We start from the raw sequence: 26,687 nt of genomic DNA, 5'->3' as shown, positions 1-26,687 counted from the left end.
GCTGGGGATGTGGCTCAATGTGCAAAGTACTTCCTGTAGAGCTTGAGGACCTGAGTTCTGACCCTCAACAGTGATTGAGAAAGCCTGGTGCAACTACACATACCTATGACCATAGTATTTGGAGACTGGCAGGTAGATACCAGGGACTTGCTGGCCAGATAGTCTACCCAAATTGGTTTAGTGAGGGGACCTGGCTCAAAAAAGTTAAGGTGAAGAGTAAACAAGAAAGACACCCAAAATGACCTTTTACCTGTACACATGCAAGTACAAGCAAGTGCACATGTGCACACTAAATCAAAAGGGTGGTACAATGACAATAAATCAAGTAGATATAGAAGTAAAAATCACAGCAAGATGAGGAATGCAACCAGGCACCTTGGCTTTCACCTATAATTCCTGTGCTTAGGAGGCTAAGGCAGGAGGATTGATATGAGTTTGAGGCCAACCTGGCTTCTGAGTGAGACTATGTTCTGGATGTCACTAAGCTTGAAGCTTTCTATTAGACCAAGAGATTTTTTTTTTAACTAGATGCAGTTATAGGAAGAACTTGCAAAATTTTTAGCATAGCAATGAATAGCAGCTTCAAAGTGGTTTCATTGCACATGGAAAATTATAGTTTGCATGGCTAGCTTCCCTAAAAATTAAGGGTGTCAATTTGAAGTATAGCTGACTGCTGGCAGATTTGTTCAACTCAACAGAAAGAAAACCCTTAAAAATCAGAAGCATTGTGACCAACCTGGTCCTTAGATATTTCATCTGGTCCCCCATGTGGATCTTAGAGAACACCACCAACTTGGTCCTTAGATCACTTATCTGGTCCCTCATATGGATCTTAGAGAACAGAGCAGAGGCAGGTGGAACTCTGAGAGTTCCTGAGACTGGTCTATGTTGTGACTCTGTCTAATTTTTTTAAAAATTATGAATGTTTGGCCTATGATTCACATTTAAGCTAGCTCTTACATGTAAGTTAACCCATTCCTATTAATCTGTATTACCACATGGCCCATGGCTTACCGGGAATGCTCTGGCATCTTACTCATCCAGCAGCTGCTGGTATCTACCTCAACTCTGGTTTCTTTCTCCCTGTATTCAGTTTGGCTTTCTCACCTAGATATATTCTGCACTGCCATTGACCAAAGCAGCTTATTCATCAACCAATAAAAGCAATATTCGCAGCATACATAAGGACATCCCGCATCTTTTACCCTTTTCTGTCTAATTAGAAAGGAAGGTTTTAACTTTAACACTGTAAAATCACATACAACAAAGCAGGTATCAAGCAAGAATTATAGCTATAATATTGAGTCTATGCCAAATACAAAGAAATAATTAAAAGAAATGGGAATGCTGGTCTAGGCTTGTTCATTCATTCGCCCATTTCCTGCCTGATAGTCTTCATGTTTTATCCTTTCCTCTTCCTTCTCCTCCCTCTCTTCTCTCCCTACATCTTCCTAAGCAGTTTTTTTTTCCAATAAAACATCAAAGGTCTATCAGTAATACACCATCTCTGATAATGTCTTTGTTTCACTTTTAATACTAAACCATCAGATACAGAACTTAGTGTTGCCAATTATTTTCTCTGATCTCTGTATCAGAGGCCTGAGGAGGGATGCTCCTGTCCTCAGTTTGAACATTTTGCCCACCTGAATGCTTAAAAAGAATTGAATTGCATGATGTCCACAGAAATCAGTCTGTGGGCCACAGAAGACACAGGACACTGGCTCTTTGTCACATGAGTTCTCTGGCTGGGTAGATACAGGTACACATGTTTGTCCCTCCCATCCACACTGAGAGTCACACACAAGCACATTGATTGCATCTCATGTTCTGGTTCCCAACTCCTGAATGTTGACTGAGCCTTATCTTGGAGAGCTGGTTGGAGACAAGACCACACGTGTTAGCACTGTAAGGCCTCCCCTTTCCAGTCTCACACACACACACACACACACACACACACACACACCTCCCCGCACTTTCCCACTGGATTCTTCCTGATCAGAAAAGGTCAGGGGATCTGAAAGAAGAACCAGGATGGTGCAAGGGAGGATGAATAAATTTCAATGTGGTGAAGTTTTTGACTAGCAAGACCAAATCACAAAAAGTCTTGGGGAGACTTTGAAGGGACCCAGACTGTAGCCTAATCAGACATCCCTTGTGAATTTGTACTGAAATGTCCCTGCTTCTTCCCATAACCTATAATCTCTTACAGAATAAGCTTTTCTCCCACGCCATTTTTGTTGCAGTGGCAACAGAGGTTTTTTGTTTTTGTTTGGTTTTTTGCAGATCAATTAGCATCCCCTTTTCTCTTACCTCTGTTTAGAGGTAAGTCAATGCCATTAGCAGATAGGCATCCTTATGTCTGATAAAGACTAAATAAGAAGGCAAGCTTTCTCTGAAAGTCAAGGTAGGTTTGCTAGGACCCTCTGCCTGGTATGGAATGTGTGAGAGCCTGCTTGGGAAGCTTGGTCATTTGTGACAGCTCTACCCACCTAGGCCACTAGTTTCCCCTAGATCTAGTGAAGAAAGAATACAGGAGGGACCAAGTTTATGTCTAGTTCCTCCTCCCTCCCAGCATTCTTCAGTTCTAAAGTGTGGGCCAAAAGCAACTTGGTCTCTACCTCCACCCCATAGGGATGGAAAACTTGGATAAGAACCCAATGCTTCTTAGTTTTAGACTTCATCTTCCCAAAGGAAACTTCAGGACTGGGGAACAAGTGTCCCCATTGAGGCTTCATGAACTGAGCTGTTAACACAGGTTCCCCTGAGGCCCCCATACAAGATGATTATGACAGTGACAAGACATGGATTCATGGAAGCTTAGAATCCTGCACACAAGGCTCTAATCCTCAGAGCACATAAAATCACACCAGACTCTTTTCATCCTTGAAAGTAAAACCTTCCAGTTGTTTCTTTTTCAAACCTTGGCTGATGTGTAGATGTCTGTGTCAGCAGTGTGAATGCTAGGGTCACAGCAGCGGATGAATTCAATGGTCATGAAATCTAATCTCATTCCTTATTTGTGCATGCATGTGTGTGTGTGCATGCATGTGTGCCAGAAGACAACTTCTGATGTCATTATTCCCATTTGTTGAGACAGGGCCTCTCTCTGGAATCTGTAGCTCACCAAGTCAGCTCACTGCCCATTGAACCCTAGGGATCTATCTGGCTCCCTAGTACCTGAATTACAAGTGGTCACCACCATTTCCAACTTTTTCTGTATGGGTTTTGGAAACTAAACTCAGGTCCTCATGCTTGTATGGTAAATACTTTCTTGACTGAGCTATATCCAAAAACCTCATTCTTTATATTGTTGAGACTCATGGGATCTAACAAGATGAAGTGAATTTCCCAACAACATATTGTTGTGCTCATCTCACACGGTCAGGAGATATTTCCAGCTATATCATACTGATCATCAGAGAAACAGCGTACAGAAAAACCATGATGTCTTTCTAAACAAACACATATGGACTTTTAAAATAAAGGGCATCCTTTGATTGACCAACAAAAATTTGTGTTTTATCCTTTCTCTTTCCTTAATGTGAAATAATCCAGGATTTGTTTTGCATTCAGTCTGTGGCTTGACTATTATGGTCCTAATAAATGTCTGCTATTTAATGTTCTCTTTTCTTAATTAACGAAGTGCCAAGTAGAAAGAGATAAGTTATGCACTTTAATTATAGCAACCCCAGGCTACTTGGAGAATTCTTATCAGTAGCATAGCGTGTACATCCTCCATGCAATGAAAAACAAAATTGGTGGAAGCTTCATGAATATAAGACCGAGGAAACAATCCCATCTCCACCACTGTCAGGGGAGAACAGTACAATCCCATCCCAGGTTTCATGGAGTCATGAAGGATCTGGTTTTATTTGTGTTTATTTTGTTCTCAGTTAGCAAGAGCTGGTAAATAATCTGGATCCTGTGAGAGACGGGCTATTTAGAACACTATAGAGGGCCTGGTGTTCAGTGCCGGGAGCTCTGAACTGATGACTTATCATTTCTGGAACCTTCCAAGCTTCGATTTATTGCTTAGTAAAGTATAGTTTGAGGTCTGGATAGAAGGCTGTGGCAGTCAGGAGGGGCTGAGAAGATAAATAAGTACAAAGCATGATGACATACATGTATGAAAATCGCATATTTCATAAAGTAGTTTGAAAGTTTAATAATTAAAGAAGAGAAGGCTGGAGAGATGACTCAGCAGTTAAGGGCACTCAGTGTTCTTCCAGAAGACCCTGGTTCAAGTCCCAGCACCCACATGGTAGCTCATATTTGTTTGTAAATCAGTTCCAGGGAATCTGACACTCACACATCAATATACATACAATAAAACTAATTACTAAAGACTGATTGAAGAAGAAAGGACATTGGGATCAAGGAGTCATAAGGTGACAGCGGGATCTGTGCTTTTCCCTGTGTAGGCCCTGAGGAGGCAGGAAGTGGCCGATATGGACCTCGGTATGTCACTAGTACGGGAGTGAGTGAGGATGATGATGGATCTGAAGACGAGCTGGATCTGGATGTGTCCTTTGAGGAGGTATCATCACCTCTGTTGGCCCCTCCGATGTGCTTTGTTTCCCTGCTGACCACAGCTGCTTAGCCACAGAGCATGGGCATGGAACTTCAGACTGAAATGGACCACTTTGCTCTCAGCAAGCCTTTCTTTCCCCTGATTATGAGGCAGGAGTGGCAGGGGTTGGGTCTGGGAGAGGAGGGGTGGGGTGAAAGGGGGCACACAAATTAATACTAGGGAGTTTCCTAGCAGGTTGTTATCCAATGAACAGCCTCTGTCTACAACTATCTTTGTAAACTACAAAAAAAAAAAAAAAATGTAGATTTACCACCCAGGTAATTTTGTAACATGGACAGCATAAGAAAACGAATGATTCCTTGACAAAGCCATGCATCTTGTAAGAGTTGAATATCAATAGGTCATAGAACAGCAACTTTACCACACTAGGATTTTCTGACTAATCCGGGACAAGTCGCTTAAACTCCCTTGTCTCAAAGTCTTCCTCTGTACACTGGGCTCAGTGCTTCTGTCTCACTGACATCCTGGGATTTGGGGTGTTACAAGTGAGCCTGTGGTTCCAGAACTGCATATATGCCGTATGAAGATGACTCCGTGTTTATGCTAAGTCCTTTCCTTCTCAAACTTAGGTTAAACCACTTCCTGCTACCAAAGCTGGGAATAAGAAGTTCTTGATGGAATCCAAGAAGATGTCTCTCTCTAACCCAGAAATGGGTTCCAGGCTTGCACAACCTACCTCAGCGTCTCTCCCTGAAACTACAGTGGCCATCCCCCACACCCCTGCCCAGCGGAAGGGGAAGAACAGTGTGGCCATGATGTCAAGGCTCTTTGACATGTCCTGTGATGAAACACTCTGCTCAGCTGACAGCTTCTGTGTCAATGACTATGCCTGGGGAGGCTCTCGATGTCACTGCAACCTGGGCAAAGGAGGGGAAGGCTGCTCAGAAGGTAGGCCCTGGAAAGGGAATGAACTCAGTGTGTTTCAATCTGCACAGCTGTATGATACAAACACAGCACCTTCTAGTCCTTTCTGTAAGATAAGCCTTTCCTCTATGTATTGGTCGGTAAATTAGCCCTACCCTCTGGGGAAAGTGAGAAGCATCTTTTGTTGCCTGTCTGAGGCAACAGCCTGTTTCTATGTGTGTCTGGTGTGAGGTCCTTTGGAGCACCTACCTTGAAGTAATCTCAGTGGAACCAGGGAGGTGGACTCTACCATTATCACATCTCTATCAAAATGATAGCCAGAACACCCAGAAGGGTGGACGGGGCTGATGGTTGAGCCACCTGGGTACCACAAAAGCCCAGCATGAAAATGAGTGACACTGAACTTGAAGCGGCTCTTTTATTTTCTGGGAAGCAGGAACCAAAATTTAAAACTTGGTTTCTTCTGAAGAACTTCAGAAGAAGCTCCTTGATCCAGAGAGTAGTAGGCGTGAAAGGCGGAGAAAGGGAGATGGGAAGGAAGCTAAGTGTAGCTGATTAGATGAGGTTTTTATTGGGTGGTAGGCAGACAATGGCGTGTGTGGCTTTCTGCTTTGAAAAGAATGAGACAACAGCATTCTGTCACACTCTGCTTTTTCTTTCAGATATCCTTATTCAGTACCCTCAGTTCTTTGGCCACTCCTACATAACTTTTGAGCCTCTGAAGAACTCTTATCAGGCATTTCAGATCACTCTTGAATTCAGGGTAAGAAGAGCTGTTGTGATGAGTGTCTATTGAACACATCTGTTTACATCAAAGGAGCAGAGGAAAGAGAGGAAGCAAAGAAGTATGACACACCTAGTCTGACCTGCAATCAGTCTCAAAAATTTAGCAGAGGCAGGGAACATTCACAGTGTTCAAGGACACAGCTGGGGAGGGTGGGTTTGCATGTCACAAACTGTGGAAGATTAGATTTTCAGTGAGAAGGCTACTTTCAGGGTGGTGTACCAGGGGCAGGATTCCAGGACTAACAATGCATCCCATTCCCCAAACCCCTTTAGAATGATCAATCTGGTGCCAATCATCTAAAGACCAGCATCTAGCCAGCACCTTGAGCTGCATGTGATTCTTTAAGTATCTTGAAGAAGCAAAAGGGCCAGGGGTCTGGAAACCAGCATCCCACAGTTACCATTGTCATAATGTTAACTTTGTAGGAGGTGGCCTGTCCCTCAGCTAATACATCCAGTGTGACTACCCAATGGACTGTTACTCGCAGCTAGAAGGAAAGTACCAAATGTATGTTTCTCAGGTAGAGAGGAAGAGTGGAACGAACACATTAGAAATGGGATGTTCACCAGGAACAGTAGAAATTGGTGAGCACAAACATGGTTCTGAGACTGAGGCTATAGGGCACAGGGAAGTTTTGCGGGTACATCTGCAAAGCCATTCAAAAAGCAGGTCAGATACGGACCTTCTGTAATGTGAATCCTCAAGAGTCTGGGAAAGGTTCTCAAGAATTTATTCATTTAGGTATAACATGGTGGAAGCATTCACTCATACAGGACAGGTTAGAGTTGTTCTGCCCCAGGGGAAAGAGCCCCAATAGCAAGCACCTGCTCCACTCCAACCATCTAAGAGAACAAGAGAGTCCAAGAGCCTTCCCCCTCTGCTTATCAGTTGTCACATAGCAGACAAGACCATACCCTAGAGCTTGCTACCCCAAGCTTCCTCACCTCAGAGTGGTTCCTCGCACCCTGTTCATACCACTGCTGTTCCATAATATGAAGGAACTGGCCTGGATATGTGGGAACTCTCTGGAATCCATGTGCTTACATAAGTAGGATGGCTGAGGGGGCCATTCATGTTTGGTCTTCATTAGGGTTTCCAGATGAGGAAGACGAGGTGGCCATGGTTCACGTGGCTTTTGCTTGTGTGTCTACAGGCAGAGGCAGAAGATGGCCTGCTGCTCTACTGTGGGGAGAGTGAACATGGGAGAGGTGACTTCATGTCCCTGGCTCTCATCCGGCGCTCCCTCCAATTCAGGTAACTCTTGCCCTATGTCCAGTAAATCCAAAAATCCTATGACATGCATTGTACACAATACTGTCCATACAGTTCCAGTCACTAAAGGAATGGTGTGCAGGAGATGAATCTGGGGCCAGTTTCTCAAGTCCTAAAGTAACAGTTTGAGTTTCAAAATGTTGCCTCATTCACTTATTTTGACACCAATTAGGTATGGAACACCCACTATGGGATCACAGCAGTTTGGCCAAAGCCAAGTCCTCTCTTTCCTGAAGCTCAAGTAGAAGGCAAGATTCTCCTCAGAGCCTCCTTGAGACAAGATGGCTGACAGCTGTGGAGGATAGGAAGGGCCCACAGGCTCCCAAGGACTGACAGAGGCTCAAACCTACCATGACTTCCCTGGGGATGGGCTGATCCCTGACTTGCCTCCTGTAACCCACCTCACCCCCACCCCCACCCCAGATACTTTGGAAACTGCTTTTAGTTAACTGTTGACTTTTCAGGAGGCAGAGTGAGGGCACATAATATCGGTCTGTGAATGAATGACAGGCATCAGCCTTGACCCCATCCAGGGTATCCTAGCCTTGTGATGCCATCATTTACTCACTGCCTGACCTTTGGCAGATGATGTGAGCTATGGGAGTTCCTCCAAGGATTATGGAGGAGATCACATGAGCTTTCTTGTGCTTAGCACAATGCTTGCCCAGTATGTATATACCAACCAGAATAGTTTATTTAATTGTTTATGCATTAATAATACTTTGGGCGATGAGAAGATGGCTGAGTCAGTAAAGTGCCTCCTATGCCAAGCATGAGGACCCATGTTTGAGCACCCATGTAAAAAGCCATCAATGGCAACACTCACTTTTAACCCCAAAGCACTGTCAGTGATCTCTGGGCTTAGAGGCAGAACCTGTCTCAAATTTTTGTTTTTTTAAATCACAGTGGAAAGCATGAAGGAAGGGATCTGATGTTAACCTCTAAGGTCCATCTAGCTTGTGACATCTAGCACACACACGCATAAACACACACAAAAATATTGTAAGCTCTTATAGTTATATCGAACATGGTCCAGCATGCTTTGTTAGGAGACTTGGTTCCTGGATGTATGGTGGCAGGCACCAGGATGGGGCTAATGGTTTTAACCTCATGGGCTCTAGCACTCAAGGATGAGGTATGTGCACAGAGGCACGGCAGTGTTTGGCTATCAGTAGCTCTGTAGTATTGCAACTCTACCTGAGTGATGCACAACTCCCTCCATTAATCCTGTCCATGCCATCCACACTAATGAGGGTCAGGAGGCAAAGGCCACAAGAAAAGGGCTATAGGTGTCATAGTATGGACATGCCTATCATGCTTCCTCCAGAAAGCAAGCTTGGGGTCTTGGAGGAAGTGGCTGGATGGCTAGTGTCAACAGAAAAGCACCCAAACTGTCCCTGTCAGGCATAGTAATCTCTGCTGCCCTGGGATGTAAGGATATTGGGAGAGAACCAGAATGCTTCAGTCCTCTCAGTGTGCCTCTCTTCCTTCCCACGCCCAAGCCTTGGCCAGAGTCTCCTGTGGCAACCTCACCTGTGTGGGGGTCCCTGGACACAAATGGCAACGTAGCCTGCTTCCCAGAACTCCTGTGAAGATTTCATTTTTACACTTTGTTAATGTCATAAGGCCTATCATTTGAAAATCCTCTGAAATTCCTCAAAGAAGTACCTGGAAACAGAATGATGCTCGAAATCATTGCACTCATATGGACTTTGAGCTACTGCTGTCTCTGGAAAAGAAATGATGGGTCATATACCCCTTCTGCTTCTGAGAGACTAAGAAGATGAGGCCATGGTGAGGTCGCAAATAAGAGAGACCCTGTATCAAAAGATGGAGAGCAATTGTAAAAGACACCCAGTGCCAACCTTTGCACCCCCCCCCACACACAAACACATCCCAAAACCAGAGAGGAGCCGTTGTCCTAGAAGTGATGATATGGAGTCTGAAATCATGAGCTGGTTTATTATAGAATTTCCCTTCCCTTCCCTTCCCTTCGCCCCCCAGGTTTAATTGTGGAACTGGGATTGCTGTCATCATAAGTGAGACCAAAATCAAACTTGGAGCCTGGAACACAGTGACACTTTACAGAGATGGGCTGAATGGGCTGCTGCAGCTGAATAATGGCACCCCGGTGACAGGCCAGTCCCAGGTGAGTGTCTTCAAGAGGAGGCTGCTGCAGAGAGTACAGGGAGCAAGGCTCTGGTAAACGCTGGGAGGTTGAATTTTCATAGAGCACACAGTAGAGCTGTGACACAGTCTCCACAGCTTTGCCTCTCTGCGCTTCCACACAGTTTCCGTATACCCTTACTGGGGCGATGCAGTGGGTGCACAAACCATGTGTGCAGGAATTAGTTATCTAAGCACAAGGTTATCCAAGCCAGAGGTCAAGAAAAGCCCATGTGGAAAGCAAAGAACCCATCATTAGCATAAGATCCAAAAGAAGGTGTGAGTGTTATGAACTTGTGGCTTTAGCAAATAGCCTCGAAAGAGTTGTCTGGTTCCATATACAGGAATAATCCATTTATCCTTATTGGAATGCATCATTGTCGGAGGAGGTAAGCTTTTGTGTCACTCTGTAGGTCACTGAGGTACTCACCTGCCTGTTATGCTCACAGTAATTTGAAGGTTATCTTTTAGAACAAAGGGTTTGAATTAGTGCCTGGTAAGGAGCCAATGCTGGAGTTACAATCACCAAGGTCTCTATATTATCCAAAGGAAAGGGCAGCAAGGGAGACTTGGTGTCATGTCTAAGCATCCTCCCCACTACCAGGTCCTTGCTGTGCTACAAACAAGACATGAATAAAGGTCCATGCCTGAAAGTTTTATTGATTTGGCTCAAAAGGAATGAGGATCCAACTCTAGTGAATTAAAGTACCTGGAGATTGTTTATGCCCATTTTTAAAGAGGAAAAAAAGGCAGGTTCTATGCGCGTGCATACATGCATGCATACATACATACATACATACATACATACATACATACATATCAAACAGGGTCTTGTAGTAGCCCCAATAAACTAAAGAAGCATACGTCTGCATGAATGGAGATGTAGCATCTAGAGAAGTAGCCATCTTCTGTTTCAGTGATTCTGAAGTACTCCAGTCTGTGGATAAGAGCATGTTCCAGGGCTGCCACCCAAGCAGGAAGTTGACTTGCAATGTCTTCAGTGATTGGTTGGCTCAGTGGAGCTTTGCTAGCTTGGAACAGGAAAGAGGAAGGAAGGGTAGTGAATAGTTTTTTTTTTTTTTTTTTTTTTTTTTTTTTTTGCTTATGTCAGAGAAAGATGCTTCTGGGAGAGCCTCAGGAAGTCTGCCAGGTGTAACAGACTGTCTCAGCAATGGGTCCCTATTCCAGGAGATATTAGAAGAGTAGTATGTATAAACTGTTAAGAGAGATATGCACAGAATCCAGCAACTTGGAGGGAATGGGATAAGAGGAGGTAGGGAAAACTGTGGTTGGTATGTAAAATAAAAAAAAATATTTAAGAATTAAGAATTGAAAAGGAAAATAAAAAGGAATCCAGCAACCAGTGGGAACATGCACTATATGAAATTTCCTATTTCTCTGATCCCAATATCCTATGACTATCAGATATAGAAATTAACTGCAAAGAGCATGTGATGTCAACTGGTGACTGCATAATAATAACAACTGTCAGAAGACAGTAATTCTATTTTAAGCTGGTCCCTCAGAAACAAGCCCAAGGTGAAGTCCTGTGCATAGGGTGTTTTAGTAAGTGTTCCCAAGGGAAGGGCAGTTTTGGAGAAGAGAAGTTGGGCAGGGGAGAAGACGGAGTCATTAAGAAGGAGAATCCTGCACAATTCTTCCATGGTTTCCACCTGGTCCCAGGAGCTAGAGAGAAACATCTATGCCTCCGAGCTACCCCAATCTGCTAAAGGCTGCCATGGGTGACTCAGGGGACTCACATGCAAAGACAGTCAAATCATACTCCAGAGAACCACAGTCCAAGATCCAGACCAAACACTTTACCCATTTATGTCCCAGGAAACAGTCTGAGTTTTAGGCTCCCTGCTATGGCCCAGGGCAGGGAACAATGAGGGTGGGGCCCAGAACTGACTCCTGAGAATCTGGACAGAACAGGCCAAGAGAGTATTTAACTCGTGTGATGGAAGTCGCTTGTAGAGGGCGAGGAATGCTTAAAACCTTCTGAGTACTGAGGGCTTAGTCTCCTGTTTACATGTGCTTCTTACTTGGTCATTGGTAAAGATCACTGATTCGATTCCCACTTGCTGGAAGCAACCACTTTAAGGGTACTTTATAGTCAAGGACTGATTTGGGGTGATTTGTAAGTTCTAGAGCTGCACCTTCCCCCATCTCCCGCGTTTAACATTTAATCTAGATGAAGGAGATATTTATGTACCAAACACAGAACAACCAAGGTTGTCTTAATTGTCCCCCACTTCATGTTCAGCCTTGTACTGTGTAACCTGGAAACTTACAATTCAGACTGTTGGTTTGTTAGAAGCTTCTTTGACTCAAGGTAACACTTAGCAATAATAATAAAAGGAACCAAACCTATGAGCAAATTTCAAGATACTTTGTAACACAACTTGTTGGATATTCCCCAGCAACAGTTCTTACAGTACTAATGTGAAGATGGCTGGGACCTTGAGAGGGCAGATGTTCAGGCAGATGTTCTTGCACATGCCATGCCATCTTTGAATGCACAACATAGCCTTGTGACCCATCCAAGGTACACAGTACATGGGTGTGAGGACTGGAAACAGTGTTGTTGTTTTTGGATGCCAGCCTACTTCAGAGCTGTCTACATTGGATCTGACCTCCTTCCTTCCTTTGCAGCCATCCCAAAACTACTGCTCCTGGAATTGCAGCCCTCTAAGGAGTTAATGAGTTGACTATGGTAGTCTATAACTGTGGATTTCATTACCCACCAGGGCCATGTCCTAAAGACAAAGCCACCCCCCTCAACACAATCTGTTGTGTTTTAGTTTTGGTTTTCTTTCTATTTTTAAAGTGAGATAAAGTCTTCATTTTTCTTAAAGGGCCAGTACAGTAAAATTACCTTCCGGACACCTCTGTACCTTGGTGGTGCTCCCAGCGCTTACTGGCTGGTGAGAGCAACAGGGACAAACCGAGGCTTCCAAGGCTGTGTGCAGTCACTTGCTGTTAATGGGAAGAGGATTGACATGAGGCCCTGGCCACTGGGAAAAGCCCTTAATGGAGCTGATGTAGGTGAGTGCCCAGGTGCTAGTCTGGATCTGGGGCTTCCTTTCCTGTCAGGGTAGGCTATGGGACAACTGGTCCTCAGGAGTGATGAGCAATCCATCCTCAGGCCAAACTTGCTGTGCCTTGCATCCAGCTTAACCTGAGCTCATTGGACAGATAATATGCACTTTGACCTTTCACCCTGATGCATCCATGATGGCATGCCTGTATGCATGTTCTATTTGCGTGTCTGGTGCCCACTGAAGCCAGAAGAAGGTGTGGATCCTCTGGAACTGGAGTTACAGGTGACAGAACCTGGGTCCTCTGCAAGAGCAGCAAGTGCTCTCAGCCACTAAGCCACGTCTCCAGATCTAGAAAAATCTAGTTCTTGACCATAGTGTCCAATACTTTCTTGTCTAGCTTCTCATTTACCCTAATTTTAGAGGGGAGAAAATATCATTACAGCCACTATATAGATGGATAATGGTGGCTTGCAGAGTGAGGCACTTCTCCAGAGTGGGAGCAGAGCTGGACTTACAGCAACAAAAACATCTGTTCAATCCTGGAAAATAGCAGGGTGGGTCATTTCCTTCAGGGACGTCCTCAGTCTGCTAGACACATGACAGTGAAACGTCATGGACAATGTGGGTTCAACAGAAATCTGTTCCTCCTCGTGGTTGAAAGAGCTTTTAGGACAATGTCCAGGTGCATGGGGGTTGGTTTCCCCTAGGTCTCTCTCCTTGACTTGTAAATGGCCAACTATCTTCTCACCCCTCCCACACGTGGTTAGTCGTTCCTCTGTGTGCACACCCCTTGTGTCTCTCCTAAGGATGTGGGTCAGACCCGATTAGTGCCTCCCTCTAATGATCTTATGTAATATTAGTTGTCTTACTTTCAAACACAGTCATTTTGAGAGGTAGGTCTTCAATTTGTGTGTTTGGAAGATAGAGCTCTGTCTGTGACATGATATTCTGTTATCAGTAGCTCCTGATCATAACAGCCAGGGTGTTCAGGGTGCTCCTGGACTCCTACTCTCAGTTCAGGTCTTCTACAGTCATAGGCATAGGCCTATCATGAACAGCTTCAGGAACTCGGGAAGCCTCTCTCTCCAGGTCCAGCTCCAGCAACGACATGACCACGGTGTCTCTAAGTTTAAGTGGTGCCAGAGGGGACTCCTCTTCTGCTCTTCCCTTAGCCCTTCACCTCTTCCAGAGTGAGCTGGCTGCTCTGCACCCCCAATCCCCGGCTTCCATAATGAAGCCCTTCTCCTCTTTCTGATTCTTCACAACCTTGGTTTCTGCTACTGTGGTCCTCTCTTGTCCCCATTCACCTTCCCCATGGAATTTCTTCCTCCCTCCCTGCGCTCCATCAGAGACCTAGGATGCTATTAACAGAGCAGCCTCATGGAAGTCCTCAAGGAAGCATCCAGCTGGCTTTCATCCCACTCTTAAAGAAGTTACATTGCAGGAAGATCTGAATATTCCTCTCCTCTCATGATTCTAAAATAACTTCAGACTTCACTCCTTCTCTGGAACCAGCAGAACCATCAGGCCCTTGACCCCAGGAGAGTCTGGCTCCCACACCAAAGCTGCTGTCTCTGGACTCTGGCTGGGAGCCTTGTTTTCAGAGCTGAGACCAAGAGGAGATGGTGATCACTTTTACTTGGCCCAGTGTCTAGCAGCTGGGGTTCTCAGAGACCAACCCACCAGGGGAGTGCACCAGCCAGGGGTTTTTAATTGTTTTAGCCATCTGAGGCTGGTCTTCTCATAGCATGTGAAAACTAAGCACACAGTCCTGCCCACCCCCTCCCACTCAGTCTTTATGGTCAGGCAAGGATGGGACTGGCCCTGCTGGGGTGACACAGCCAGATCAAGGGGGTCTGTTCATCTCTTGGTAGTTGGCTACCAACTCAGGTACGTGGGACAGAACACTGGCAAACAGCATGGCTGGACCCTTTCTATCCTTGGCAGATGCATGCCCTTTGCCCTCCTCCCTGGAAAAAAAGGTGCTTTGTACTCATTCAGTGCTTGTAGAGAGACTGTGATGAGGCATGCAGGAGACAGGCAGCCAGAGCAAGTCAGTGACTTTCTATGTCAGATGATACATACGAAAATGACAAGGTAGTTCTTCCAGAATACTCTGCTTGTTTGATAAAAAAGACATACAAATTCCCTCTCTCTCTTTCTCTCTGTGTGTTTCTGTCTCTGTCTCTCTCTTTCTCTCTCTCTCTCTCTCACACACACACACACACATACACACACGCACACGCGCGCACACACACACACACACAGTGACATGAAGATGAGCCTGTGGTGCTTTTTTACTACAGAACAGAAAGAGGTACATTTCTGTTCCTCTTGAAACTGTGCAAGGAGAAACAGGGTTTTGGAGCATGTGCCAAAGCACTGTGGCACCTCCCTTTGTCCTGCCCCAGAAGAGATGCTCAGTGATGGAGTTCTGCTATTTCCAGGCCTGCCTTTCATGGCTGAGCCTTGAACCACCGAGGCAGCAGCACTTAAGTTAATTGGGGTCACACAACCAGGATACTGTTAACATAAGCACTGTGGTGATGGGGGGGAGCATTGCTGTCCTTCCCCCTACCTGGAAGAGCAGAGATGGATTAAAGGCAGGAACAGTTCCATCATTCCCCTGGGTGGTTATAAAATGTGTCCTTTGATTTATTGTGTCCATCATGACTGAAAAAGTCTCTAGCTCTTCCAAGGGACAAGCCAACAGGAGATGAAAGTGAAAAGAGCATCTTCCCTCTGCTGAGAGCTGGTCCCTTATGCAAGGGCAGCCAGGAGGAATGGGGGTCCTACATGATGCTGGGGCAGCTGTATGAATCTGGATGGGCACCTGGTGACCTGGCTTTGTGGCCCTCACTCTGTTTAGGGGAATGCAGCAGTGGGATCTGTGACGAGGCCTCCTGCATCAACGGAGGAACCTGTGCAGCCATCAAAGCTGACTCCTACATCTGCCTCTGTCCCCTGGGGTTCAGAGGTCGACACTGTGAAGACGGTGAGATGGTGGGCTCTGGCTGTGTATTGATGCATGTGGATGTAAGGTTCCATCAGTGCCCATCCAGCAAAGTCCTGCATGTTCTTATGGGATCCAGGTTGCTTTGCTGGGAGGGATGGAGAGTCTCAGAGGGCCAAAGTTTTAAATCAACCACAGATATGTTCCTTTCAATAAGCTAAGCATGAGCTGGCTCCTCTGGTCTTCCTGTAGCACCTGGAAAGCCTGAACTGGTGTGGTTTGTATAAGCCTGCCTTTCATGTACTAAAATCTCATAATCTTATAATATCCGATAGTTTCCAAGAAAATACTTGGAAAGTGTGCATACGAATCAACATCATGACAAGACAAATGTGCTTTTTTTTTTACTTCTTTACTCTCCTCTTTCTATACTGTAGCATATAAATACACACATGTATGCAGACATGCATGTACACATACATGTAATATGCAACAACACACAATATGTGCATCCAAATATTCAGAAACAATAACAAAGCTTTAAAGATTTGGGGGGAAATTAAGACTTTATTTTTTCAGAACTCAAAAATTTTAAACAAAAGAGAATATAATAGAAGCTAAAATTACAGTCAAATTTATCTATGAATGATTTGAGTTTGAAACTAAGATATTACACAGGGGAAAATATTTTCCCTATCTCCTTAAATCTCATGTCTGTGGAAGAGTGTAACTGAGCCAGAGTTGGCCAGAGGCATCTCAGGTTTCTTTAACCTCACATAAAAGGGGCTGATTGTTGGTTAAGTGCTATGTCACCTCAGGTCAGTAGTGTTAGAGGTTGTTCCGCTCCATGAACTCATACAGTGAGCAAAGTCTCCACCTCCTCAGAGTCTTTGACCTAACCAGCATGGCAGGAGAAGAGATAAGCACCAGGGAAGGAAGGAGGGAAGGAAGGTTTAGGGACCAGGCCTGAGGGACCATATGATACTCTACCCACACTCCCCTGGCTGAGCTCAGCCGTACACCTGCTACTCACAGAGCAGCTAGGAGATGTAGATAAGTTCCTGCTCAGGGGGGAAACAGTGCAGCTCCATGCAGGCCACTGGCTGGACTGGGCCACACTGGGATCTCTAACACTCTCCTTGTCTCTTCAGCATTTGTCCTGAGCATCCCTCAATTCAGAGAGTCATTGAGGTCCTACGCTGCCACACCCTGGCCCCTGGAGCCCCAGCATTATCTTTCTTTCACGGAGTTTGAAATCACATTTCGGCCAGATTCGGCGGATGGTGTCCTCCTGTACAGCTATGACACAGGCAGCAAGGACTTCTTGTCCATCAATATGGCTGCGGGCCATGTGGAATTTCGCTTTGACTGTGGTTCTGGGACTGGAGTTCTCAGGTGAGGGCCAAAGCCTTATGCAACTTCCTCCTCTCCAAAGCCACAGCCACCACTGTGACCACTAAATTGCTACCCACCACTCTCTTCCTGTTTCCTCTTTGTCAGCATCTGTGGAAGCCTGCAATGCTTCCAAACTATACCAGACCACCTGTAGATTGTGCACTCATTCTCCTGCTCCCCTATGCATCTCTCCCTCCCTCCCTCTCTTCCTCCCTCTCTCCCTCCCTCTCTCCTTTCCCCCTCCCTCCCTCCTTCCTTTTATGAAAAAACCTATCAAGCAGGTATTAATTCCCAGCTTCAGATGATGGAAAATGGACTTGCTTCCTATGGTAGCAACCTGCCTCCATTCCCCCTGGTGGCATGCAATACCATCAGTAGCCAGCATCTCAGGGAACTATAATCATTCCCCACCTCACACAGAACAGCGTATGTTGGGCACTTAACAAATAAATGTTGACTACAAAAAAGTATTACTAGAGACTGGAAAGAGATGATTCAGTTATTAAAGTGCTCATTGCACTGGAATGGGAACCTGAGGTCAGATCCCCAGCACCCACATCAAAAGCCAGGAGCAGCAGCACACAACTGCAAGAGCAAACAGGTCGATCCTCAGAACTGACGGGTCAGCCATTTGAGGCAAATCAATGAGCTCCAGGCTCAGTGAGAAACCCTGTCTCCAAAATCAAGCTGGATAGTGCTTCAGGAACGCATCTGATGTCAACCCCATATGCATGGGCATACACAAACACACACACACACACACACACAGAGAGAGAGAGAGAGAGAGAGAGAGAGAGAGAGAGAGAGAGAGAGAGAGAGAGAGAGAGAGAGAATACTACACTACATTTGCATGTACACCAGAAATATCAAATTACTCCTTTCCTCTTGAACTGTTTCCCTGGTTGTAACTCACAACTTGGAGATCGTTTTACACACTCATTTCCTATGAAGGGACCAGACAGTGTCTCTTCCACAAATGCTGGGGTAGGACATATGATGAGGTTATAAGTAGCGTGATGGTAGAGAGGATTTCTAAAGCATTAAACTATACTTGCCAGGTTGGTTGGAGCAACCAAAACTTTCATCTTGTTGTCTGTCTGAACTACTAAATACCTGCAAAGATCCATCATTCCTCCACAGTGGTTCCATGGCCCTTTGAGTTCCCTGGGGCCTTGTTTGATAGATGTGAATGTTTTTCTTGTTTATGTCTTCCTACTTAAAAAATAATAATTTGTTTTTCATTTATTTTTAAAATATGAGCAGTCAGTTTTTTCTTTATTCTAGAGAATTCTATACAGATGTGCACTGAAATATAATCATATCTACTCCCATTTACATCTTCAGTTCTTCCCAAGACATTTCCTTCCCAACTTCCTATCATTTTTATTTTTTAGTAACTCACTAAGTCCCATTAGCGCTACCTATATGTTGTGGGTGTAGAACCATCTAATGGGTCCTGGGAATCCTACCATGGCCACACCCTATAAAAAGAATGATTCCCCCTCTCCCAGTAACTGCCAGCTGCCAATAGCTCCTTGATGAGGCTTGGGAGCTAGATCATCCACATCGTTGCCATCATTTTGCAGACTTGATCTTATGTGCTTAACTGCAGCTTTATTGATTTGACACTTGCCATAGCCACATGAAGCTCAGAAGACAGCATGCTATAGCACTCTTCCCCATCCTCTGGCTCTTACATTCTTTCTGCCTCCTCCTCTTTACCAATCCCAGAGCCCTGATGGCAGGGGCCGATGGGTGGGGGTGGGAATGGGTGTGATATAGGTATTCAGCTAAGGCTAATCACTTAGCACCTTATTCTCAGCACCTTGCTCAGTTATACATCTTTCCACACTGCAGAACAAGATTTTCTGACCAGTGTTGAGAGCAGCCAAGGCCTATGGGTTCATACATAAGTGTTTAGACGTCAGTTTGACAGCATGGCTTCTTACTATGCTTGTCTTAGAGTACTTTTGACCTTCAAGCGCAAGGGTCCTAATCTAATGTAGAGGCCACCACTGCTGTGTTTGTCTAATTCTTTGTTTGAAAGTGCCTGGGACTTTGCTTAAACCCTGCTACAGGCTTTCAGTCTGTTGTTATTTCCAAGGAAATTGTGGCTGTATTCAGTGATTGTTCATATTGCTAGCATGATATTTTTAGAAGGCTTGTGTGTGTGTGTGTGTGTGTGTGTGTGTGTGTGAGAGAGAGAGAGAGAGAGAGAGATGTTAATACCACTCATTGCCCTAAACTGATGACTGGCCTTTTTGTTTGTTTGTTTGTTTTATGGCTGATAGGAAATGCTGTCTCCATTAAGTTTCAACTGTTGTTAGTCAAAGGAATTTTTGTTTTGTCCTTGTGGCTGAGTTTCTACATCATTTGACACCTCCCACTCTGGGGAAGAGACAAACATTTTCTTCCCTCTAGTGATGTAAAACATCCTATATCTCAAGACAACTTTTGTGGGTATTTAATTGATTCAATTTACATATGATTATGCAAAACAGCATATGCAATTCACTTAGAACTATATGTCAAATTTAGAGAGGAAGACACCTTGGCAATCACGTTGCACTTTGAATCAACCCTTCAGGGTAAAAAGTGACCTCCAGATCTGGAGGCAAGGGCTTAGCTCACAGCCCTTCTCAACACTTGTCCCACCCACCTGCCCTTCTGCAGTAACAGATCCCAGTTTGGGATCACTAGATCCTAAGATGTCCAACATTTCTCTTTCATACGTCTATGCCAATTTTCAGTAAGAGGTATTTTAGGTTCTTTCCCTACATGTCAGCGAAGGTGATAAGAGAAAAAAATTGTTGGATCCTGGCTGAAAATAAGACAAGATTTACCAGAGACTCAACCACCACTGACCTCCAGTCCCCTCTGTGCACCATGCAGCCTGACAGCCAGTGGGGAATCACTATTAGTATTCACATGACTCTTAGGGAGCTACTTATTTTGAAATTTCAAAGAATCCCCACTTAATTAAAGACATTTGGTGAAAGCACGAAGCCTAGGAAATTATGGAATTGGCCAAGTCATTTTAATTTTAGGAAAAGGGTATTGTGGTCAAAATCATTATGAGCTTGATTCAAACATCAAGACAATTGGAATGAGCTCTCGATAGCTCTGATCAATAGAACTCTGCAGAAGAAGGTATCGGATTGACAGCCAGTGACCTCTGCAGGACAGGAACATGACAAGTATGCTGTTAGTCATTATGGAAATAGACCACTTAAAAAGGCCTGCTTGTTTCTTTATTGCATATTGATTTAGCCAAGGTGATTAAATTCTAATTGCTAAGGACAAATCACAAAAGCATTTGCCTGAGCAAAGGAATCAAATTAGGGGGTGCTGACCCTTTAATAATCATGTCATTGGTATTCTTCTTAGTTTTCTAAAGATGATACAGGACTAGAAGGTAATTGGGAGGTTCAGTGATGGCCAGGAGCTAGACATTGTTAGAAATAGACATGCAATAATTATATTCTTTTTGCATAATCCTCTCTAAAAAGTAATGTGTGAAGCTCCCACAAGTATCAATCATTTCAGCATCTAGTGCTCCCACCCTGACTTAGTAACTGAACTTTTAGGGTCTTTAGCATCCCACTCAAATCACCAGTGAACATAGACTGTTTCTTCTTGTTCTGAATCTTTGTGTGCTGCTCTATCAGATTATGGGAAGGAGGAGGAATGTGTGAAAAGCAGAAACTTATGGAGCCTAGGAAATCCTAGATCAAATAATGTACATCTATCCTGGCAAGGCCTTCTTGTGTCACCTCAAGAGAGGAGATAGATGAATATGAGAACACATCTGAATGAGTGTGCAGGAAGGAAGGGGCTGAAATTGAGACTGTTATGAAAAAGCCCAAGTGATCATGACATTAATCCTCTCATGAGGCAAAGGCCATATTACCTAATTAGTCTTATGGAAAAGTTTGCAACTGTGTTGCATTGGAGATTAAGTTTTTTAATACATGATATTTGGAGGCATTTTCAAATAAAACAGAGAATTTTCCCCCAAACATTCTATTATGAAAATTTTCAAAATGATCCAGATATGGGGGTACACATCTATAATCTTAGCACACAAGAGGCAGGGGCAGGCAGAACTATGTGAGTATGCGGCCAGCCTGGTGTATACAGATAAGTCCCAGGCCAGTCAGGTTTACACAGCAAGACTTTGTCTCAAAAACCAAAAGGGGGATTCACAAGGTAGATCAGCTGGTAAATATGCTTGCTATGTGTCTTGGTTTGTTTTCTATTGCTGTGTCAAAACACCATGATCGGAAACAACTTGTGGAGGAAAAGGCCACAGGCATTCACTGAGATGTCAAATGATCTACTCCATCCCCACTAGGACTTGATAGCTTTTCTGTAACTGCAAAATAAACCTTCTCTCCGTTCAGTTGCTTCTTGTTGGGTATTTGAACATAGCAACCTGAAAAGTAACTAATGCCTGAGGTTGGCATCCATTTCATCGAAGCTGTGCTGATGGGATGGTGGTCCACACCCATGGCATGCTGACTCGTGTTCAGTTTTCATCTATATTAGTCAGGGGAAATGGATAGAAATGCAGGAAAACATTTGTCTTATGATCATGGGACTAAAGCATTCCACAGTTTTCTTCAGGGAGGCTAGAAGCTGAGAAAAGTCTGTGGTGTAGTTGTACCCAAGCCTACAGATGAGTTTATGGCACAAGTCCTAGTCTGAATCCAAGAGCCAAGAGCCAGAGCACTGGTGATACAAGTTCTGACCCATGTCTCAAGAATCAGCAGTGCTACCATCCAAGGACAGGGTAAGATGAATACCCAAGCTCCAGCAAAGGGAGAAAGTCCATTCTTTTCTTGTTTTTTTTTTTTTTTTTTTTTTCATTCTGTTTGAACCCACATAGATTAGATGATATCTATGTGCTTTGATGAAAGCTGTCTTCTTTGCTGGGTTCATCAGTTCAAAGGCTTATCTCTAAGAAACCACTCAAAGAGACTCCCCAAATAAGACTGCCAGTCATCTGGATTTTCTCATCCTGTAAAGTGAACATAGAATGTTAACATCACATCTTTCTTCGACAGGAGTGAGGATCCCCTCACCCTCGGCCAATGGCATGAGCTGCGTGTGTCTCGCACAGCGAAAAATGGTATCTTACAGGTGGATAAGCAGAAGGTAGTAGAGGGGATGGCAGAGGTAAGGACACACTTGTTTCTCTCAGACATTGGTGTGGACCAGATCATTGTTTTCTGTTGATATTGGTAGAAAAGTAGCATGAAGGGAACTGCTAAGTGGCTCAGTGGGATAATGTACTTGCCACCACAGCTGACCTGTTTGATTCCCAGAGTCCAAAATGAAGGAGAAAATTGGCTCCTGCAAGTTGTTCTCTGACCTTGACATTTGTTCTGTAGTAGATCATGTCTGTACACACACACATACCTCAACCTTGACCACTGTCCTTGTCATCTATATGATGTGGTAGCTGAAATCATAAGCCCAGCAGTATAGGGATGACATGTTTGACACGGACATGTTACAAAACAAGACTTCATCACCTGCTCTGATCCCAGCTACCCATGGACTCATCCATGTTTCCCATTAGTATAAATCTACAAAAGGCATGGGACTGGGTCTCTCCTATAGCATTTAATGCATCACTTGATCCCAGTAAGTAGATGCCTAATAATGCTCATTAAGTGGTTTAATGATGCTACTAATTGTATTTCTTTTATCATGGACACAGTGTCTTTAAAATATTAATTTGTGTGTGTGTATCTTTGTGTGAATATATGTGCTCCTTTGTGTGTGCACACACAAATGCATGGAGGGGGGGTCAGAATAGGGTAATGGATCCCTGGGAAGCATTTGTGAAATGCCTGACTTGTTACATGGGTGCTATTATTTGAACTCTGGTCCTGATTGCTCAGCAAGCATTCTTAAGCGCTGAGCTACCTTTCCAAATCCAAGAATAATATCTTGTATGTCCTAAAGTGTTTTGATCCCCAGTGATCTCAGATTTGGGCTTATTTCTGTTATCTTATGATAGTGTCACATATTGTTTGTGACTTATATTGAGTTTAGATATTAGCTGTTATACACATCTTGCTACCTGGAGGCAAGAGAGAACAGTGGTAGGTTCCCCCCAAGAACCAGGAAGATGGAAAAACCTCTTTGCTATTTATATTTACTTGATCCTAGGCCTTCCCTTTGTCCTTTGTCTTGGAGAGGGTCTATCCTTGCCATTCTTAAACAGAGCAGTAGGCACACATTGAGATGCTGTTCTTGTTTTTAACTCTGGGAAAAATCTAACTAAAGAGAATCCCAGCCTTCAGAACAGGCTAGATTACTACAGCTTTCGCTTAAGAGCCAGACTGAAGGAAGGAGAGAGAAGAAAGGGTATAGAGAACCAGTCCCAAGCTCTGAAATCTTCTGCTCAGAGAGATTTGTTGCTCCTGAGTTTTACTGGTTGGAGACAGTTCTGAGGAAGAAAAATGAGCACAGCTCACCAATGGGCAGTGATGTAGTCTATACATGCGCTGGGATTCAAATATTATATTATGATTCTATACACACAATGAAACAGAGCTTTATATACATGTGTCACAAACAGTGTGAAGGTCCAGCCCGGTTTCTATGATGGCGTTGTCATGATCTATCCTAAAGTTAGTCTGTGGCTTGTTTTTATTTTTTCCATGTCTTGGCAGGGAGGCTTCACCCAGATTAAGTGTAATACGGACATTTTTATTGGCGGAGTTCCAAACTATGATGATGTCAAGAAGAACTCGGGCATCCTCCATCCATTTAGTGGGAGCATTCAGAAGGTACAGCTTTACTTCCTTGTTCTTGATATCACTCTGACTGTATGTAGCATTACGTGTTGTAATCAGAGCTATCTGTTGTACCTCAGGAAAAAAATGGCTTAAGAAAGTGCCAAAATGGTTATGATTTATTTTTTAATGCTTACAGTCTAATTTTCCACACACCTGTTCAGTACAGAGTGATTGATTCTATGAAATCAAGGTGAATTTTTTTTTCATCAGAAATTCCCAAACTTTCCTGGGGCTCTCAGGAGAGACAATTGACACCAGGATGCCACAGACACTTCTGTAACCAGGAAGGGCAAGCAGAGGCAGGGAGCAAGCTCGGCTTTGGCGGTTCTGAGTTACTGTGCAGTTTGTTTCATGTGAGAGCTAGCTGTTATTCCCCCCCACCAGCAGTTGCTGTTCATCAGTCATAAGGGAACTCTCAGATCCCAGAGACATATTCCAGAAGGGTGATCATAAAGGAACTGCTTGGCCAGTGGAAGATGTTGACCCCACTCCCACTATCTTCCCATTCCTTTGCTTGGGATGCCCAAGATCCCTCAGGTCCTGAGGATGTGTTCAGTTGGCTACAGCCTTGCAGATTGACACAGAGCCCAGATTGGCAGGGTTGCTAGCACTGCAGAAAAGTGAGCTTGGACCCTTGGTTTGCCTCATTGTATTTCCCTTTAGGTATAAAGGGTGGCATGGGGACCAAGGTAGGACTCACGGCAGAGTATGAGAGTAAATGACGAAGGAGTGGTGACACTAAAAGAAAGCCCTATCACAATTTGAAGATCGTGCTCTGGGAAAGGCCCCTGGTGTGTGTCATTATATCTCAGTGATGGTTCAGGAAAAGTCCAGCCAACATTTGCTTGCTCTCACATGCCTTTTTGCTGCTGAGCTACAATGTCATTGTCATCTTGGGTCAGATTTTGGTTCTTCACAAGAGACACTGGTCACACTTGCATAGATTCTAGGTATGAAAAAGCTCACTCACACTACCCTTCCTCCTCAAGCTTTGCCTCTGGCTCACCAGGCACACAGCTCTTCTCTCTTATCCTCTGGAAAGGCTGTCTGTCTTGTCCTGTGACTGAGGCACCGGCTGTGTCATAGCCAGCACAAGACAAGTGCCAGGCTTGTATTGGCTGGAGCACATACTCCTGGGTTTTCTATTTTTCTCCTGCAGCATGAAAGGGGGAGATTAGAGAGGGGCCAGGCTCCTCACTAGTGGCCTTTCAGACTCAGGACCTGAAGAAGCCGTTCCCCAGCCTCGCAACACTCTCCAAGGGTGGGGTACATCTTTGGAAATGGAGGTAGATTCCCAGTAGGAAGCACCTCCTCTAGCCTAACACCCCACACAGTGTGGGAGGGGGTCCCCCAGGGTACTCCTGTGTCTCTCAGTTTTGCAGAGGTAGCAGCAGCAGCTTGATGGACATGAACATTCTGCAGGCTAAGTCAACGGCTAAAGAGTGGGAGGTTTTAAGGAACCCAGTAACATTTGCCAGTAATAGACTACTTTGCCTGGAGCCATCTGTCAAGAAAGAAAAAGCAGGGCTTCTTGCTTCAGGAACTACATGCTCATTGGAGCAAAGGGGGAGAGTCTGAGCTTGAGGGTGTGGGGAGGGAGGGAACTCAGAGCCATTGAAGACAGACAAGGATAGTGGGTGGGAGAATCAGCAAGGCCTGGGTTTGATATGGTGACATCACCATATATGGAGGAAGAATACCAGGAAGTGAGGAGTCACTTACAGCAGCATACATCATTCAGAAACAGCTGCATCACCAAGGCCCACCCTAGAATGGTGGCAGCTCCAGAAACTGCAGCACACAGCATAGCCTACAGTCCAGAGGTTCTGTTGGTCTGACCCTCTCCTATGCAGTTTGTCTGGTCTCTGTTTTTTTCCTGGTTATTGGCCATCCCCCTTTCTTCCAGATTATTGACTGTCTTCCTTTCTTCTAGGTTGCTAGGCTTGGGCATCTCTCAGGCAGCTCAGTCTGAGAGTTTTCTTTGTAGCTTAGCTTGTCTGTCTCTCAGAAGGCTTTACTGCTTATATTCTCTCAGGATGAAGAGCCCTAGTAAATCTAGTCAGTTTCAGGGACTTCCTGAAGCCATTTTGAGTCATTTACTTCCTAACTTAAGGAGCATCCCTGCGGGGTGGAATGCTTCCGTTTTAGAGGTAACTGTTCACAGTTTCCCCCAGGTGCCGAATTCAACTCTGATCTGGTGGTCCTTTATTCGAATAAAGGACCACTAGATCAGCATGCAGACTTTCTTTCTTTTGTTAACCTCCTTCATTATATGTAGCTCAGGTTGGTAAACTGCAAGTTTGTCTTCTCCAGTCTTGAATTTCTTTGTGTTTCTCTATCCTAAGATCATACTGAATGACCGGACTATCCACGTGAAGCATGACTTTACATCTGGCGTGAATGTGGAGAATGCGGCCCACCCCTGTGTGGGGGCCCCCTGTGCCCATGGGGGCAGCTGTCGGCCAAGGAAGGAGGGTTATGAGTGTGACTGTCCCTTGGGCTTCGAAGGCCTGAACTGCCAGAAAGGTACCTTTGGGGTCTTAACTTGGCTTCCTAGAGGGCATGGAAACCATATGCTGAATTATGGGGACCATTATTTTTTGTTTTTCCCATATAGTACTGGGATGTGAACCCAGAACTGCACACACATTCAATTCGGCAAGCACCCTGTCACTGAAATACATGCTCAGCCCTTACTGTAGTTTTGTTTGTTTGTTTTTGTTTTTCTGAAAGAATATCCCACAACTTGTCCAGGTTAGCCTTGAACTCATCTATAGTCCAGATAGCCTGTGATTTTATTAAC

At 44.6% G+C, this 26,687-nt stretch overlaps 1 protein-coding gene across 2 annotated transcripts in view; it reads left to right on the top strand.

The window, feature by feature from the left end:
• Window positions 1-26,687, top strand: part of Egflam (EGF like, fibronectin type III and laminin G domains) — a 156,684-nt gene that overhangs the window by 110,778 nt on the left and 19,219 nt on the right. For both annotated transcript variants that reach the window (XM_051182511.1, XM_051182510.1), the window contains exons 7-17: window positions 4,422-4,537; window positions 5,161-5,479; window positions 6,118-6,218; window positions 7,396-7,496; window positions 9,519-9,663; window positions 12,539-12,728; window positions 15,594-15,719; window positions 16,829-17,072; window positions 22,139-22,250; window positions 23,759-23,875; window positions 26,230-26,410. In XM_051182511.1, coding sequence (XP_051038468.1) covers window positions 4,422-4,537; window positions 5,161-5,479; window positions 6,118-6,218; window positions 7,396-7,496; window positions 9,519-9,663; window positions 12,539-12,728; window positions 15,594-15,719; window positions 16,829-17,072; window positions 22,139-22,250; window positions 23,759-23,875; window positions 26,230-26,410 — 1,752 coding nt within the window. The remainder of the gene's footprint in view (window positions 1-4,421; window positions 4,538-5,160; window positions 5,480-6,117; window positions 6,219-7,395; window positions 7,497-9,518; window positions 9,664-12,538; window positions 12,729-15,593; window positions 15,720-16,828; window positions 17,073-22,138; window positions 22,251-23,758; window positions 23,876-26,229; window positions 26,411-26,687) is intronic.

This window comes from Phodopus roborovskii, unplaced genomic scaffold, assembly GCF_943737965.1.
Source record: "Phodopus roborovskii unplaced genomic scaffold, PHOROB, whole genome shotgun sequence".
Lineage (NCBI taxonomy): Eukaryota > Metazoa > Chordata > Mammalia > Rodentia > Cricetidae > Phodopus > Phodopus roborovskii.
The sequence above is the reverse complement of the archived record's forward strand: the minus strand, read 5'-3'. Positions and strand labels throughout refer to the sequence as shown.